The 15,510-nt window shown below is 52.4% G+C and overlaps 2 gene segments (V, D, J or C); both read left to right on the forward strand.

The window, feature by feature from the left end:
• Nucleotides 1-10,721: 10,721 nt before the first annotated feature.
• On the forward strand, nt 10,722-11,320 carry LOC128824832 (immunoglobulin lambda variable 5-39-like). The segment is given in 2 exon segments: nt 10,722-10,797; nt 10,917-11,320. Coding segments are annotated over 2 exon segments (450 nt in total).
• A 3,247-nt stretch (nt 11,321-14,567) lies between these two features.
• Nucleotides 14,568-15,240, forward strand: LOC128824833 (immunoglobulin lambda variable 8-61-like). The segment is given in 3 exon segments: nt 14,568-14,630; nt 14,775-15,067; nt 15,205-15,240. Coding segments are annotated over 3 exon segments (375 nt in total).
• Nucleotides 15,241-15,510: the final 270 nt, after the last annotated feature.

A 15,510-nucleotide genomic window follows, 5' to 3' on the forward strand; every position in this document is an offset into this window, starting at 1 on the left:
TGTGTGTGTTGCTGGGGGTGGGCTGTGAGCCTGGCCAATGCTGTACTCCCTGTTTGCCAGTCAAGGACTGTTACACTGTTCAGACAGCCCCATTCCTGTCTGCCCTCCAGTGACTGATCCCCAGGGTCCCTTCGGAGCTCTCTCTGCTTGGGGTTGGCTTTGTGACCCTGGCTGGCCCAGTGCCACTTGGAACTTGGCTTTTACTCTCTGAGGGGCTAATTCATCCTCCTCCCCACACTCGCCATGGTGCACAAACGTGCGAGGCAGCAGAGCCGGAAAGGTTGTGCTGCATGGCGGTGGGAGGATGTAGGGGAGCCTGCCCAGATTAATTCCCCACAGCCCCGTGTACCCTGCAGGGCTCCTCCAGTCCAGCGTGCAGGGGAGTTTCAGGTGAAGCCAGTGGATCTGTGACCATGGAGAGCCAAACACCTGCGCTGCAACCCGTCCCCTGCCCATTCCGGTGCCAAGTACGGGTGCCCAGGGCTCTGTGTGTTCTGCCCTCTGAGGCGGGGAGAGGGGCACACGCAGACCCCCTGAAAGCCATTCACAGGAAGGAATCATCAGCAACAGCAGAACTGGGGCATGCGTATGATTAAACAAACATGAATTCACTGCTTTACTGGGAACGTTCGATCCCTTCCAGCCATCATTGAATTGTGATAATTGGTTTGATCTTATCTCTGGATAATTTTAAAGCAGAAAGTACTTTACTGAAGCAACCCCCCCCCGGCTTAAATGGGTAACAAACATCAGTCAAGTTGGGCTATTTAATGAATCACTAATTATCCATGTACAAGAATTTAAACAAGGATAGAGGCTTCTTGTATTTCTGGGAAAGCAACCGTGGTTAGTACCCCTGAATTGCGCTCCACAGAGCGGTAGCCAGCAATCATCATAGTACTGCCCAGTGCGTTACTTTGCTTTTGTGTGTGTTCCTGGGGTCTGGGTTCAAATCCTCGTTGCTTCTGGACTTGCAAGAATGAATCTAGGAGCTGTGCCATCGTCTGTTCTGGCTGGAAAAATGTTACTAATTCAGCTGTGGTTCTTGCTCTGTCTGAGATTTGCTCACTTCATGCCGCCTTCTTCCTCTGAGCTTTCTTGAGCCTCATCTTCCTTTTAAAAAAATTCTCTTCTCTAGAACATGCTCTATACCCAGTGAGCAGGGAGTGGATTTGCATGAAGGGGCCGTTCTCCAGCGCTGGGGGTTTAAGAGGGAATCGGAGGGTCCCAGCCACAGACCCGTTTGTCTCAGGAAGCCGAGCTCGTCTGGATCCACCATGGCCTGGGCCCCTCTGCTCCTCACGCTGCTCACTTACTGGTCTGGTATGGAGGAGTCTTTCAAAATTACTCATAATTTTCTGCATATTTATTTCCTCTTACTCCTGTAGCAGCACTGAAGCTCCTCTCACTCTATTCTCTTTGTGATTGATTCTGTTCCAGGTTCTGATGCCCAGTTTGTGCTGACTCAGCCGCCCTCAGTATCAGCGTCTCCTGGGCAAACGGTTACGATCTCCTGTACCAGGAGCAGCGGCAGCATCAGTGATAGCTGGAACTCCTGGTACCAGCAGAGCCCTGGCCGAGCTCCAGTACTGATTATATATCAGGATAGCAACCGGCCCTCAGGGATTCCAAGTCGATTCTCTGGTGCCATTGACAGCTCTGCCAATGCTGCCACTCTGACCATCTCTGGGGTCCAAGCCGACGATGAGGCTGATTATTACTGTGCTTCATATGACAGCAACAACAATCCCACAGTGCTACAGGCCCATGGGGAACTGAGACCAAAACCTCCCACAGCAGCTCACATGAAACTCCTCTGCGCTAGTCTCACCGTGTCTGTGCTGCCTGAGGCCCTGCAGCGAAATGAACTGTCTCTCCCCAGCCACGGGTGTTACAACCCCAAATCAAGGGCAAATTGTGAGGTAGCTTCTGTGTGTCTTGTTAGGGGGTGGACAGCCAGGGAGGCAGCTGCCCTGTGGGGATGCGCTGAGGCATTGTACGGCATGGGGTGGACATAGACAAAGGCCTCACAGGACACTGGGGAGGGAGGGGCTGGTGAAAGGAGCAGCCTGTGTTCTTCCCATCGCTGCTATCCAATGCTAGCGATCCACGGGGTTGTGTCCCTGTCCACTCTCCACCTGGACTGGCCGTGCTGCCCTTAGAATGGTGGATGACACAGGTGGTAGCTGACCCCCAAGCCAGCACTCCAGACGAGCACCGTGTCTAGACTGGGTCTGGCTCCTGTGCAGGTGCATTGAGATGGGAAGGGACTTGGGAGAGTTGGGATGTGTTTCCAGGGGTGGGCTTCTTGAAACCCCTGCTGCGTGAATTCCCAAGCCGGACACACCCTGGGGAGGAAGGGTTGGGTCGGCTCCACCTGGGATGGGATGGGGGTATCTGTCATAGGGGCATTATAACCAATAATAGTGTTTAAGCCATGAACATGAATATAGAAATTCCACATCACAGGATGCCTGAGTATGAACAATACTTGATCAGACGGGTGCTAGGAAACCAACGACACATTTTCTGGTAAGGAGAATAACTGGAATGAATTGCTAGAGTGTATGCAACCGATATGACCCCAACTCTGGAGGGGTGGCCAACATGTAGGAGGGCAGAATTATACTGCAAAGAGATGTGGGAAGATTAAACCATTGGAGGCTGCAGGAAACCAGAGGCGACTTGGTACTAATAGGCATAAAGCCTTCTCCCAGGGAAGGAAATGAACAGCACAGAGAGAAGCTGGGGAAGGGCCAGAACCAGGCCGTTCCACCCATCGCACTGAAGTGAGTTTCTCTCTGGTTTGTATCGCTAACACTCTCCTAGCAGTGACCCCGGGAAGGGGTGTGATTGGGCCTGGGCATTAGAAGGGGAGGTAGTCCCAGTAAATCTCTTTGATAAGAAAGTGACCCACAGGCTGAAGCCATTGGGGAACATACCAGTGACCGCTAGGTGTCCTCATTGTCCCACAGTTTTGCCAGCTGCACTAAGGCTCCTTGGGACAGACAATGTCTTGCAGGGGGAGGGAAGGGGGCACTTTTTGGCCTGAGGGCCACATCTGGGTATAGAAATTGTACAGCGAGCCAGGAATGCTCACGAAATTGGGGTTGGGGCACAGGAGGGGGTGAGGGCTCTGGCTGGGGATGCGAGCTCCGGGGTGGGGCCAGAAATTAGGAGTTCAGGGTGCGGGAGGGGGCTCAGGGCTGGGGCAGCAGGGTTGGGGTGTGGGAGAGGGCTTTGGTTGGGGGTGCGGTCTCTGGAGTGGGCTGGGGATGAGGGGCTTGGGGTGTAGGAGCGTGCTCCAAGCTGGGACCTAGGGGTTTGAGGGGTGGGAGGGGGATCAGGGCTGATGCAGAGGGTTGGGGCACAGTGTGTGGGGGGTGAGGTCTTTGGCTGGGGGTGCAGGCTCTGGGGTGGGGCTGAGGATGAGGGGTTTGGGCTGTAGGAGGGTGCTCCGGGCTGGGACCAAGGGGTTCGGAGGGCAGGAGGGGGATCAGGGCTGGGGTAGGGGTTGGGTCAAGGGAGGGGAGTGGCTCAGGGTGCAGGTTCCAGGCAACGCTTATCTTAAGCAACTCTCAGAAGCAGCAGCATGTCCCCCCTCCGGCTTTTACATGGAGGCGCAGCCAGGCAGCTCTGTTGTGCGATGCCCCATCCGCAGGCGCCGTGCCTGCAGCTCCCATTGACTGCGGGTCCTGGCCAATAGGAGCTGCGGGGGCGGCTCTTGAGGCGGGGACAGCGTGCAGAGTGGAGCCCCCTGGCTGCCAGTATGCACAGGACCCGGAGGGGGGACATGCTGCTGCTTCTGGGAGCCGGGCGGACCGGCCCCTGACCCTGCTCCCTGACTGGAGCACCGGAGTGGGGTAAGCCCTAGACCCTGCTCCCCAGCAGAAACTAGAGGGCTGGGTTAAACCAGCTGGCAGGCCGGATGCGGCCCATGGGCTGTAGTTTGCCCATCCCTGGTCTAGCACAACCTGAAAACCCTGCAGGGAGATTTCCTTGTAACTGATTATTCACCCCAAGCAAGGAACTTTTTGGAATGGCCCATTTGTACCATACTTTTATATCCACATCAGTGTCAAATGCCAAAAGAAGGTATATGAAATGTTGGTGGACCCTGTGTCTCCTTGCGAGCACCAGGCTGACATGGCTTAATCACTGAGCTACACACAAGGCAGGGTACGTGTCTAGTGCCATCCATGATGTCTACCTGCACTGTCCATGCTTGGCTGGAAGAGGTCATTAGATCTGCAGAAATCCCCTGGTGTCTGGTCGTTCTGGTGGTTAGTTCACCAGTCGGTTCCCCTCTCCCCGGATAGCAGGGTGGACTTGGCTGGCTGACGGTCCTGCTAAGCCTCAGTTCCCTGGCTGGGGGAGGGAGGGTGAAAGCACAAGTGTGTGATAATGTTACAGTGGAGTTAGAGTAACCCAGCCTCACCCCAGCTGATTGGCACAATTAGAACAAGCAGACGGACAGAGAGAAAAGGGAAAAGGAAAGAGAAGAAATAAGGATCAGGAACTCCATTTTTGGGGGCAGCTTCAGCTTCTTCACTCTCTACCCCTTTCTCTCATCCTCCGCTTGCCTGTCCCCCTAGACAACGGCTCTCAGGGGTGGGCACTGGCTGGCAGAGTCCTGGTCCCCCCTGGAGTCCTTTAGAGTATAAGAGCGGCCATACAGATTCAGATCAATGGCCCATCTCGCCCAGTATCCTGTGTTCCGACAGTGGCCAATGCCAGGTGCTCTAGAGGGAATGACCAGAACAGGGAATCATCAAGTGATCCATCCCCTGTCGCCCATTCCCAGCTTCTGGCAAACAGCGGTTAGGGACACTTCAGAGCATGGTTTTGCATCCCTGCCCATCATTGCTAATAGCCATTGGTGGGTCTATCCTCCATGAACGTATCTAGTTCTTTTTTGAACTCAGTAATATGGACAGAGAGACACAGGGGGCTGTGGAGCAATTCTGCTGCTCTTCATTGGCAGGTGGGGGTGGGCCGGGTTCCCTGCCTCTCCAGCACACGGCTGTTTGCTCAGGCTGTGCCCAGGGACCAGGGGTGATTTCGGTCTGACTCCACTGACTGGCGCTCGTGTATGCTTTATCCTCCTGACGCCGACAGGGAACAGCAGCCACGTTCCTTCTCCCCTGGCGCTGGAGGTAGGGGCCAGGGCCAAACTGGGGTTTACCTCTTGAGTATGTGCGATTTCTCCCAGAGACTTGTCATTTGTTCTTTCTTTGCTGTTTTCCTTGAAATAAGTCACTTTGTGTATGTGTGGACACTCAGTGAGGTTTGGAGGTGTCCTTAACTGGGGAAAGTCAGCAACAAAGCGCTGGATCCATTGTTGTGAGCAGTGGGGACCAGTCACTTCTAAGGGGGCTTTTGGACAGCATCCGCTCAAACCACCCCATCTGTGCACTGACAGTCTTGATAGCTATTGACCTGAATCCAATCGGCCTTTTTAGGGGCAGTGGAGAGGCTCGTGGGGGAAAACTCTGGCCATACCTGGAGAGAATTAAAACCCTCTCTCTGAGCAGGGAATCTTCAGCAGGTGTCTGGCTTCTCTGCAGCGATTCCTGGGGAGCCCAGTCAGGGGCTGGATTCAGCTGGAGCTAATTGCTTGTTACTGGGGAAACCAGGCACTATAAGAAGGGGGAGCAGGGGCGGGTCACTCTGTTATGAGGGTTAGGCTGAGTTAGGGGCCCTGTGCATTCTGGGATGTGGGAGAGCTAGAACAGTAGGGAGCCCTTTGGCTTGGTTTAGTGGGGCCAGCTCTCTGATCTCAGAGGTGAGGCTGTCCCTGTGCCAGAGCTTGGCTTACCTGACCTCTCAGGTATGTTTGAGACAATCCATTAGAGGGCTAAATCCCTACCAGAGCAATCCCAGATAGGTAACTGAGCGAGCGGGTTTGTGAGTTCACAGACAGGAACAATCAGACACCACAATAAGTGAGAAATATTTCAAGATGAGGAGTTTATTCTAGTTCTGGTCTAGTCCCAGCTGCTAGTAGCTGAGCCCAGAGTAGGGGCTGCTGCTCTCCAACTCTGTGTCTTGTTTGTAAGTTGGTATTTTGGCTTCTCCACCAATGAGAACTTCCCCACAGGAGGACTGTGCCTCCCTATTACACGGCATTTCATCTTCTCTGCTCTTCCTTCGCTTGAAGGAAACCAGCACCAGGGAAACAGCAACAAGAAAAATTCCTTGTAAAAGGAAAAAGCAGAATCAGTGGTGAACAGGCAGCAAAACATTAAAGGGATTAGTGTGTTCCTGGGAGTGAGTCTGTGCAGTGTAAAGCAATTGATCATCCTACACCTTTACACACCCACAGAGTTGATTTTGTTACCTATCTCCTTAGAAACAATCCACATCTAGTCGATTGTTTCGAGACAGCAGCGTTCCTGTCTGTGCAACTATCGGGAGGGGGGCAGCTCCCTGGACAGGAATTCGACCACAAACTATAAATCCAGAGTAGCCAGCTCAGAAATCGGAGGATTTGCCCCCAAACTGCACAGACCTGATCTTAGTCTCAGTAGCAAAGGACGTGTCTAGATTTCCATCTCCACCTCTCCCTGGCAGCCAGGAGAGGCAGCAGCCTGCTCATGAAGTAATGCTGGAGGAGGAAGAGAATTCACAACAGTGGCCTGTTCCATTCAGCTAGTCCCAGCGTTTTCCTGGGGTTCAGCACATTCTGTTTAAGAGAAATGGGGTCATACCATCCAGTCCATAGGGGGGTGTGAAAAACAAATCTCTGTCCAAGCCCAGCACTCTCTTCTCCTGGCGGTGAATGGAGGGGAGAGAAGGGAAAACGACCTGCCGAGCGAAAGGGGCTTTGCTGCAACAGCCTCAGAGCAGAGGGGAAGCAGAACGGCCTCAATGGTCAGTCACCCAACTTACTGCCACCCCCCCCCCCCACTCTAACGGCAAATCTACCAGAGCACGTCACCCCCAGTGGTAACTTCCTTACTGCATGGGAAGCCCCTGGGAGTAGGTGCTGTTCTCCTTGCATGCACCGTACACGCCACGCCCTGGCACTTGGCGTACTCCTGGTTTCAAATCAAATTGCAGGAGGGTGGCTACTTCTCCCTGTACGGCTGGGGGGGCCTAGTTACTTTGCTGCTCCTTGCTGGTTAAGCTGAACAGCACCTGATGCAGCTTCTCTATGGCCAGTTTATCATTCTCTGCTCTATACAGATCATTCGACAGAGGCAGATAATGGCTTTCCCAAGCTCCTTAACAACCGCCCCTTCTCCATCCCATGCAGCACAAGGTGCTGAGCTTCTGCACTTGTGGGGGATAATGCAGACAATGCACTGGAGACCAGAGCCATGAATAAACGCTCTCAGGGGATGACCCTGACCACACTGGAACACATTATCTGTCCCACTAGGTTGGTGTCCTGCCTTCAGCAGTGACTCCAGTGTTCCAGAGTCAGGGGAATCCATTGTCCGACCTTCCCACTGTGCAGTGCAACAAACCAATTGAGGAGCTGTGGGGAATCTGATGGAAAAATGTTTCAAGGGTGTCCTCATGGGATAAAAATACCTGAGGCCGTCATCCCTTACTCCTAGCCCAGCAACGCACCGACTGTCCCCGGATGCTTGTGGGATGGGTGCCAGTGAGCTGAGGATAACTTGGAGCCTATCAGAGGCATCCAGATTTGCATTCAGCATGTCCGCTCGCATCACAGGGTTTAAGAAGCAAGTGGAGAAGGCACCACTGAATTCAGAGAGCCCTGTGGCTGGGTGTGCTGTTCCTAGGATGGCTTGGGTCACCACACTGCTGGTTCTGGTAGCCTGTTGGGCAGGTAAATAGAACTGCATGCTTGATCTCAGAAGCTAGGTCAGGAGTGTGCCCGGTGCATGGAACACCCACATTTACAGACACTTTGGTGACCTGTGGTTCTGTGTTGTTTCAGGTTCCAGCTACCAGTTCACTTTGACTCAACCACTCAGTATGTCAGTGACTCCAGGAGAAACTGTCCAACTCGCATGTGTTCTGAGCAGTGGAGTCAGCATCAGCAGTAGATACATACACTGGTACCAGCAGAAGCAAGGGGAGAAACCAAGATACCTGCTGTATTACAAGGATGACTCTACCCAGGGTAAAGGCTCTGGTGTCCCTGACAGGTTCACTGCCTCTAAAGACACTTCCCGGAACACCTGCTTTTTAACGATCAGCAGGGCTGAAGCGGAGGATGATGCTGATTACTATTGCGCAGACTGGGACAGCACAGCTAACCAGTACACAGTGATAGAGCTGCATGGAGAAGAGGAACAAAATCGCCTTTCACCCACAGTGACACAGCGCCTGGAGCCCACCTACGTGTCTCTTGTTCCTATGAGATGTCCCGGTGGATTGGCTCCTGGCTAAGTGTGATCTGCAATTCCTGTCAGTCCTCGTTGCCTTTCAAAGCTACGGGCTTTTCTGGCTGAAGAACTCACCTGTATTCTGACACAACATCACTGGCCAGATGCACAGACTGAGTTAAAGGCAGTAAGGGACTCAATCTAGGGCACTAGGGATCCCAGCCCCAAGGATACCAACAGGAACCATTCTACAGTAGGCATTATGCTGTGAGATTGGACCACCCCGAAGTTGGTATTTGAAGAGCCCTTCCTGGCTAATGGCTGGTACCGTTATTACACTTCTAGCTCCGGCTCATAGTTCTGCTGAGTTGCAGCCTAGAAGGGACCATTGTGACCATCCAGTCTGACCTCCTGTGTGAGACAGGCCAGAGAACTTCACCCCGTAATTCCTGCCTCACGCCCAAAAATGTGGTGGAATTCGCCCATCTCCTTTAGAAAGACCCCAGGCTTTATGTTCCACAGCCCTTTGTATTCTGCTCCAGTGCTTAATTACTTTGCATGTCATTTCCAGTTTGAATTTTTCTAACTGCAGCTCCCAGGCGTTGGATCTTGGTCTGCCTTGGTCTGCTAGATTAAACAGCCCCTGAGTACCTGCTCTTCCACCGTGATCAAGTCACCTCTTAACCTTCTCTTTGACAAGCTAAATAGTGAGAGAGAAAGTAACTCAGCCGACGATTAGTGTTTCCCAGACCTTGAAATATTCACTTAGCTGTTCTCTGGACCCTTCCTAACTTGTCAACGGCCTTTTAACATTGCAGACCACAGACCTGGACACACTGTTCCAGTTGTGGTCTCTTGAGTTACACAGACAAGGGTAATCTCACCTTCCTTCTCCTCCAGCACACTCACAGATGCTGGTGCTGATGTAACTATTTGCATGGAGTTGTCCTCCTGCAAACAGAGAGATTGAGCCTACGTCTCAGGTGCTGAGGGCTCCCAGCTCCCACTGACTTCTACCAGAGCGCCATGTGCTCAGCACTTCCCAGGATCGGGCCCAGTGGGTGCCCAAGCTCCATGTACTCCACGTTTGTAAAGCAAAGCCAGTACAGACAAGGGCACCTAGAGCTGCTGCCATTGGAGTCCTTTGCCCAGGTGCAACTTCTCTCCAGCTGAGCAGCAAAGTTCTAACTTGGTTTTTGTTCCTTTGAAACAATGCCAAGGCTGGGAGGCCAGTGGGCTCTGCCGCTCTTTTCTTATGCCTGTTTGTAAAGATCATTTAATGCTTCGCTTTCGATTTTCAGAATAATCCTCAATATTCTTTAAAACATTCCTTTGAGAAAGCTGTCCTTCCCGAGCAACCCCACAATAACAAACCAGTGTGAGCAGTAAGGGATTGCCCGCAGGACACGTGGTATCTGGGCTCATGGAACTTGGGTGGGTGGGATGCTGCGGAGCATGACCAAGGGGATCATTGCTGTGGATTTGCCCCGATGTGCCTGGGCCCTAAAGTGTGGGACCATCTAACGGGGCCCCCCCATACAAGGGATCAGACTTTCCAAACTGTGAAACGACGCTGCCCACGTCCTTCTCAGTACAAACCAGGTCTCTGCAGAGTGCCGGGCCTCTGAGCTGTGACCAAAGCAATAACAGGAAGCGTGTCGGGGAGTCAGTGAGGCTGAGAGCACTGGGGCTGTTTAGAGACCCAAGAGTTGGGGCTTGACTGAGGTCAGCTCAGGGGCAGTCAGGACCTCACAGGATCTAAGCCCTCAGAGACTCTGTACAGACCAGCAGGTGGCAGTATAAGACCGCCCAATAGCATTAGCAACACCCCCTCTGTAACTTGAGTCCCAAGGGAAGGGCTTGGGGAAGTTGAACGCCTTAGGGCCATAGAACTTGAGACTATGTAGATCATTCTAGGAGGTCAGTGAAAAATGAATCCACATACGAAATACCTGAAACGTTTTACTTCAAACATTCTATTTTCTCTTTTGTTGCTAACAACAAACACAGCACCCCGAGGCTGGCGCCCCCCGAGTCCGACGCTCCCCAAACTCAGCCCTCCAAGCAGTTGCCTGCCCCTAAATCTGGCGCTGTCTAGAGGCTCTTTCCTTAGTGACAGCCTTGGAAATCCCCAACCTTGGCCCTGCAGCTGAGTCTGCCAGGGACTGCCGTCCCCACTGGCATGGCTCAGTGGGGCTTGTTGCCACTCCCCCACTGACGACAAAGGTGCTTCCTACATCGGGGTCAGATGGCTGGTAGGGAGGACGGGGTTTGCCAGGCTTTGATTTTCCCATGATGCCCTGCCACTGAGTCAAGGAGCCAATAACAGCTGTGCAGATTTGCATAAAGGCTCAGGATGGTTCTGCTGAGGGCAATTTAAGCCGGGAGCATGGAGCAGGTTCCAGGGTGACTGAAGAGCTTCTCCCGGGTGCGTGAAATCTCTGCACAATGCTCTGGGCTCCTGTGATTGTTCTCCTGGGGGCATGGTGCACAGGTAAGGACACCCCGCTAGACCACACTTTGCTGGCCCAAGGCTCTTCTCTGGGACGTAAAGGCCCGTGAGAGCTGAGGCTAACATTTGTGGCAATTGTATGCACGGTCTTGTTGTTGTAGGCGCCAGCTCCCAGCTTGTGGTGACTCAGCCGCTCTCAGTGGCAGAACCTCCAGGAACGACGGTAAAGCTCTCCTGTGCTCTGAGCAGTGGGTACAGCATCGGCAATGACAGGGTGCGATGGTACCAGCAGAAGCCGGGCAGTGCCCCGCGGTTTGTGTACCACTATCACACCAGCAGTGACCAGGGCAGGGGCACAGGGATCCCAGCGCGATTCACCGTCTCCCCTGACACCTCCAACAACCTCTGGAATTTAGTCATCTCAGGGGTGCAAGCAGAGGATGAGGCTGGCTATTACTGCTGTACATGGGATGGTAAGCAGAGTGTGTATCACAGTGAGACATCCACAAGGGGAACTGAGATGAAAACCTCCAGCCTCTTGCACTGTGACCTGCTCCAGCAGTAGGGTTTGAAGTAACAGTGGAAGAAATAAACACCAAAGAAGTAACAGAGGCAGAGCAGGAGGAAGGATTCTGCCGGGGAACGGGGCTTGTACCCTTGTATGGCTCAGACGATTCTCTGGTTCTGTCCCAAACCCTTGGCAAAGCAGGGCAGGGGAAGGTCACTGCTTTTGCGATTGAGTTCACTTGGCCACTGCCAGGAAAAAGGCTGCTCCTGGAAAGAGGAGGAGGAAAGAGACTGTCAAGGAAACACCCGTCTTCCTGCAGGGCTTTCCCATGCTCCATGCTAACATTGAAAAGCAGGAAATGTTCTGCCTTCCTATCACTTTGACAAGGCACCAGGGGGGCTTCCAGAGCTCCCAGCATGTGGTGTATGGGACAGAGGCTGCCCTTGACAAGAGGGAAGAGGATGAGTGGGAAGCAGTGTCTGGCAGTGATCAGGGGAGCTCCAGGGCTTTGAGAGAGAATTGGAGGTTTCCAGTCACAGACCCGTTTGCCTCAGGAAGCCGAGCTCGTCTGGATCCACCATGGCTTGGGCCCCTCTGCTCCTCACGCTGCTCACTGCCAGAGCCGCTGGTGTCCCACAGTGCTTCACTGCTTCCATGTCTGGTAACACCATGTCCTTAACCATCGCTGGGGCCCCAGCAGAGGATGAAGATGGTTATTACTGTGCTGCGTGGAGTGGGGGTGCTCATGCAATGATGCGATCGGATGCGAACAGAGGAAAACACCCCATAGGCTGTGACGGGCTGGCAAATGTCTCTTACATATGACACAATTGTTAATTCACCCCAGAATATTTGCCGCTTTCACAATTGCTCATATTCAGTTTGTGATCCACTATAACCCTCAGATCCTTCCCAGCAGTACTACTGCCTCGCCCATTACTCCCTAGAGAGAGTGGGCCCCGCAGACGTGTGAAGGGAAAGCGGAATCAGCGGTGATGGAGAATCCTATGCAAGAAAGACCCCATGACTGGCTGCCTGCTGGGCTAGAGGAGAGGAATCCACATGGGGCCGTCTTTGCAGATATTTTTTCGTGTAGCATCTGCTGGATGAAAGTGTCTCCACTGTCAAAACTGAGGGGCCCTAAGCAAGCTCTGGAGCTCTGGGACAATATGTGGAACTGAAGACTACTGGAATGGACAGATTCAACCTCTCCTCTACCCAATGATCAGAAGTTTAATAAACCCCTTGTGACCAGGGTCCCAGGGGAGCCACACTGAAATTACTCAATTAGGGCAAACTGCAAAGACTGGGGTAGACAATCCCAAAGTTGGTGATCATTCCATTACTTAGATCCACCAAGCTAGCCTCAAATAGCTTCTATAATACCCTACTCGTTACCCAGAAGCCAAAACAGAGTTACCTAAAAGCAACCCTGCCTTCGGCCTGCACCCAGACACCCCAGTCAAATATGAGGAGGATTACTGAAAATCTTATTCATCATATAAGAAAATTCTACCAATCCCAAAGGATCAGACACATGACCTCCCAGGTTAATGAATATTTCAGATCTTACCCCAGTACACACTTACAGCCAATTCTTATTAACTAAACTAAAATGTATTTAAAAAGAAAGGAGAGAGAGAGAGTTGTTAAAAGATCAGTACGCATACAGACATGAGTGCAGTTCTGAGATCAGTTTTATAGCAGAGATGGTGAGCTTTGTAGTTGCAAAGAGTTCTTTCAAAATTAGTCCATAGGTTATAGTCCAATGTTCATATTCAGGGTGATCCAGGTGGGACTGGAGATCTCAGTCTTACAACTCAAGCTTCTTCTGTATAATGCATCAAGCAGCTCTGAGATGAAAGGATCAGCTCTTTTTATGCAGTTTTCTAGCAGACTCTTGACCATACGTCCTGGGTGAACAATAGGCTTTTGAAGTAACCTTCTACTTCATACTTTTCTAAAATGTCTCTAAAGGTCGACTCTGGGTCATTTAGCCAGCGAGCTGCTTAATCCTTTCTGGCCATGTGTCACACCCCTTTTCCTTAGAATTGTGTGATGAGACCTGCCTCCCATTCACAATCACATGGTCGATGGTGACTTCCATTGGCAATCACATCACATCCCCCTGGTAACACCACCACCTGCTTACATGGACACCAACACTGGGAAAAGAGCTCAGGCATTGTTAGCCTCCTCTGATACAGTTTGGCAGCAGGACAGCAGGGGAGGAGCCAGGACCATGTGACCAAACCACTCTCTGCAGATCAGAAGCTAGAGCCCCATAGATCTCAGACTGGGACCCTGGGAACCCTGCATGGTGGGAGGGTCCCAGAGCTTGTCTCCAGCCCGAACGTGGAAATCTACACAGCAGTGAAACAGCCTCACAGCCTGAGTTTGGTGAGCTTGAGCTGGCTGGCACGGGCGAGCTGTGGGGTTTTCTTTGCTGTTCACACAGACCCACAGTGAGCCGGTGGGAAAACTGGAAATTAGGATTAGGGACCATGCCGGTTTGCAACTCTCTTTGGTGTGTCTGGGTCCTGCGTACCCGTCACTGATGGGATAATCTGGCCCCAAGAGTTCCTGGCTCCCAAACCTGTGCTAACTCCTCCAGACCGTGCAATAATCAGCTTGGGGATTTGTTCGTGCCACCAGTGTAAAACGTGATGACAAAGAGAGCTGAAGACAGGGGTCTGTAAAGCACCTGGCACAATGGAACCATGGTCCTGTCTAGGTCTCTGGGTTTCACTGTAACAAGCGTTAGAATAATCGGACATATTTTCATTAACCTCTGGAGAACGGAGTTCAAAGTGTGACTGATGTCAAAGTGAAAATCGGTTTGGTGGTTCCACCAGTGTCCCCTGCTATGCCCGGTACAAATGACTGGAAATCTTGACACAACAGTGGCTCAGGACTGGAAGAGCAAAGATGTTGCAGATGTCCGGGGAACTGGTAACACTGGGCAGAGGTTTGTGGCTAGAACAACAGAGGCCCGAGAGGACAGGATTGGAATGGGAGAAGCAGGGTCAGGACATCCCCACAATGTGTCTTACTGCAGTCAGAGTGATCAGAGAGCACAGGGTTATCAGGAGAGAACAAGGCGGGACTCTACCTGCTCTGTGCACTCAGCCCATTGAAACAACCTCCCTCGGCTCTGCCCCCTTAGAACAGAGCTAGGACTAGAGAGGCAGGCGACTTGGAGTAAGCCACAGATTTGCATGAAGGGGCCGTTCTCCAGCGCTGGGGGTTTAAGAGAGAATCGGAGGGTTCCAGCCAGAGACCCGTTTGCCTCAGGAAGCCGAGCTCGTCTGGATTCCCACCATGGCCTGGGCCCCTCTGCTCCTCGCGCTGCTCACTTACTGCATTGGTAAGGGGGGGTTGATCCGGTGAATGAAGCAAAATAAGAATTTATAACAAGCTGTAGCGCTGCTCTCTCTGCAGGCAGCGCTGAGAACGTCGGTTCTGCTCCATGCTAGGGGGAGTTCTGATGAGCTCGTTTCTCATGTTTCAGGTTTCAGTTCCCAGCAGCTCCAGTCACTGAAGGTGTCCGAGTTCGTGTCTCCTGGAGGGACCGTGACCCTCTCCTGCAGCCTGAGCAGTGGGGCCCTCACTGATCACAACCACCCGTTCTGGGTTCAACAGAGACTGGGGAATGTTCCTCGGCTGATCATGCACAGCACGAGTACCAGGCCCTCGGGGATCCCAGAGCGTTTCACTGGCTCCAGATCGGGTAACACCATGTCCTTGACCATCACTGGGGCCCTAGCGGAGGATGATGCTGATTATTACTGTTCTGTGTGGGCTGTGAGCATTCACCACAGCGATACAGACAGATGGGGAAGTGATACAAAAGCCTCCCTCTGCAAGCCAGGCCATAGAACTTCACCTAGTAACTCCTGTCTAAAGCCCAAAACGTGGTTAAACTCGCCCATCTCTTTTAGAATGACCCCCAGGCTCGATTTATAGACCCCAACTGATGGGGAATGTTCTACAGCTCTTTGTAATCTGCGCCAGTGCTTAATTACTGTGCATGTCATTTCCAGTTTGAAGTTTTTAACTGCAGCTCACAAGCACTGGATCTTGGTCTGCCTTGGTCTGCTAGATTAAATAGCCCCCGAGTACCTGATCTTCCGCTGTGATCAAGTCACCTCTTAACCTTCACTTAGACAAGCTAAATAGTGAGAGAGAAAGTAACTCAGCCTACCATTAGTGTTTGCCAGACCTTGAAATATTCATGTAGCTCTTCT

This window comes from Malaclemys terrapin, chromosome 16, assembly GCF_027887155.1.
Source record: "Malaclemys terrapin pileata isolate rMalTer1 chromosome 16, rMalTer1.hap1, whole genome shotgun sequence".
NCBI classification, from domain to species: Eukaryota; Metazoa; Chordata; order Testudines; family Emydidae; genus Malaclemys; species Malaclemys terrapin.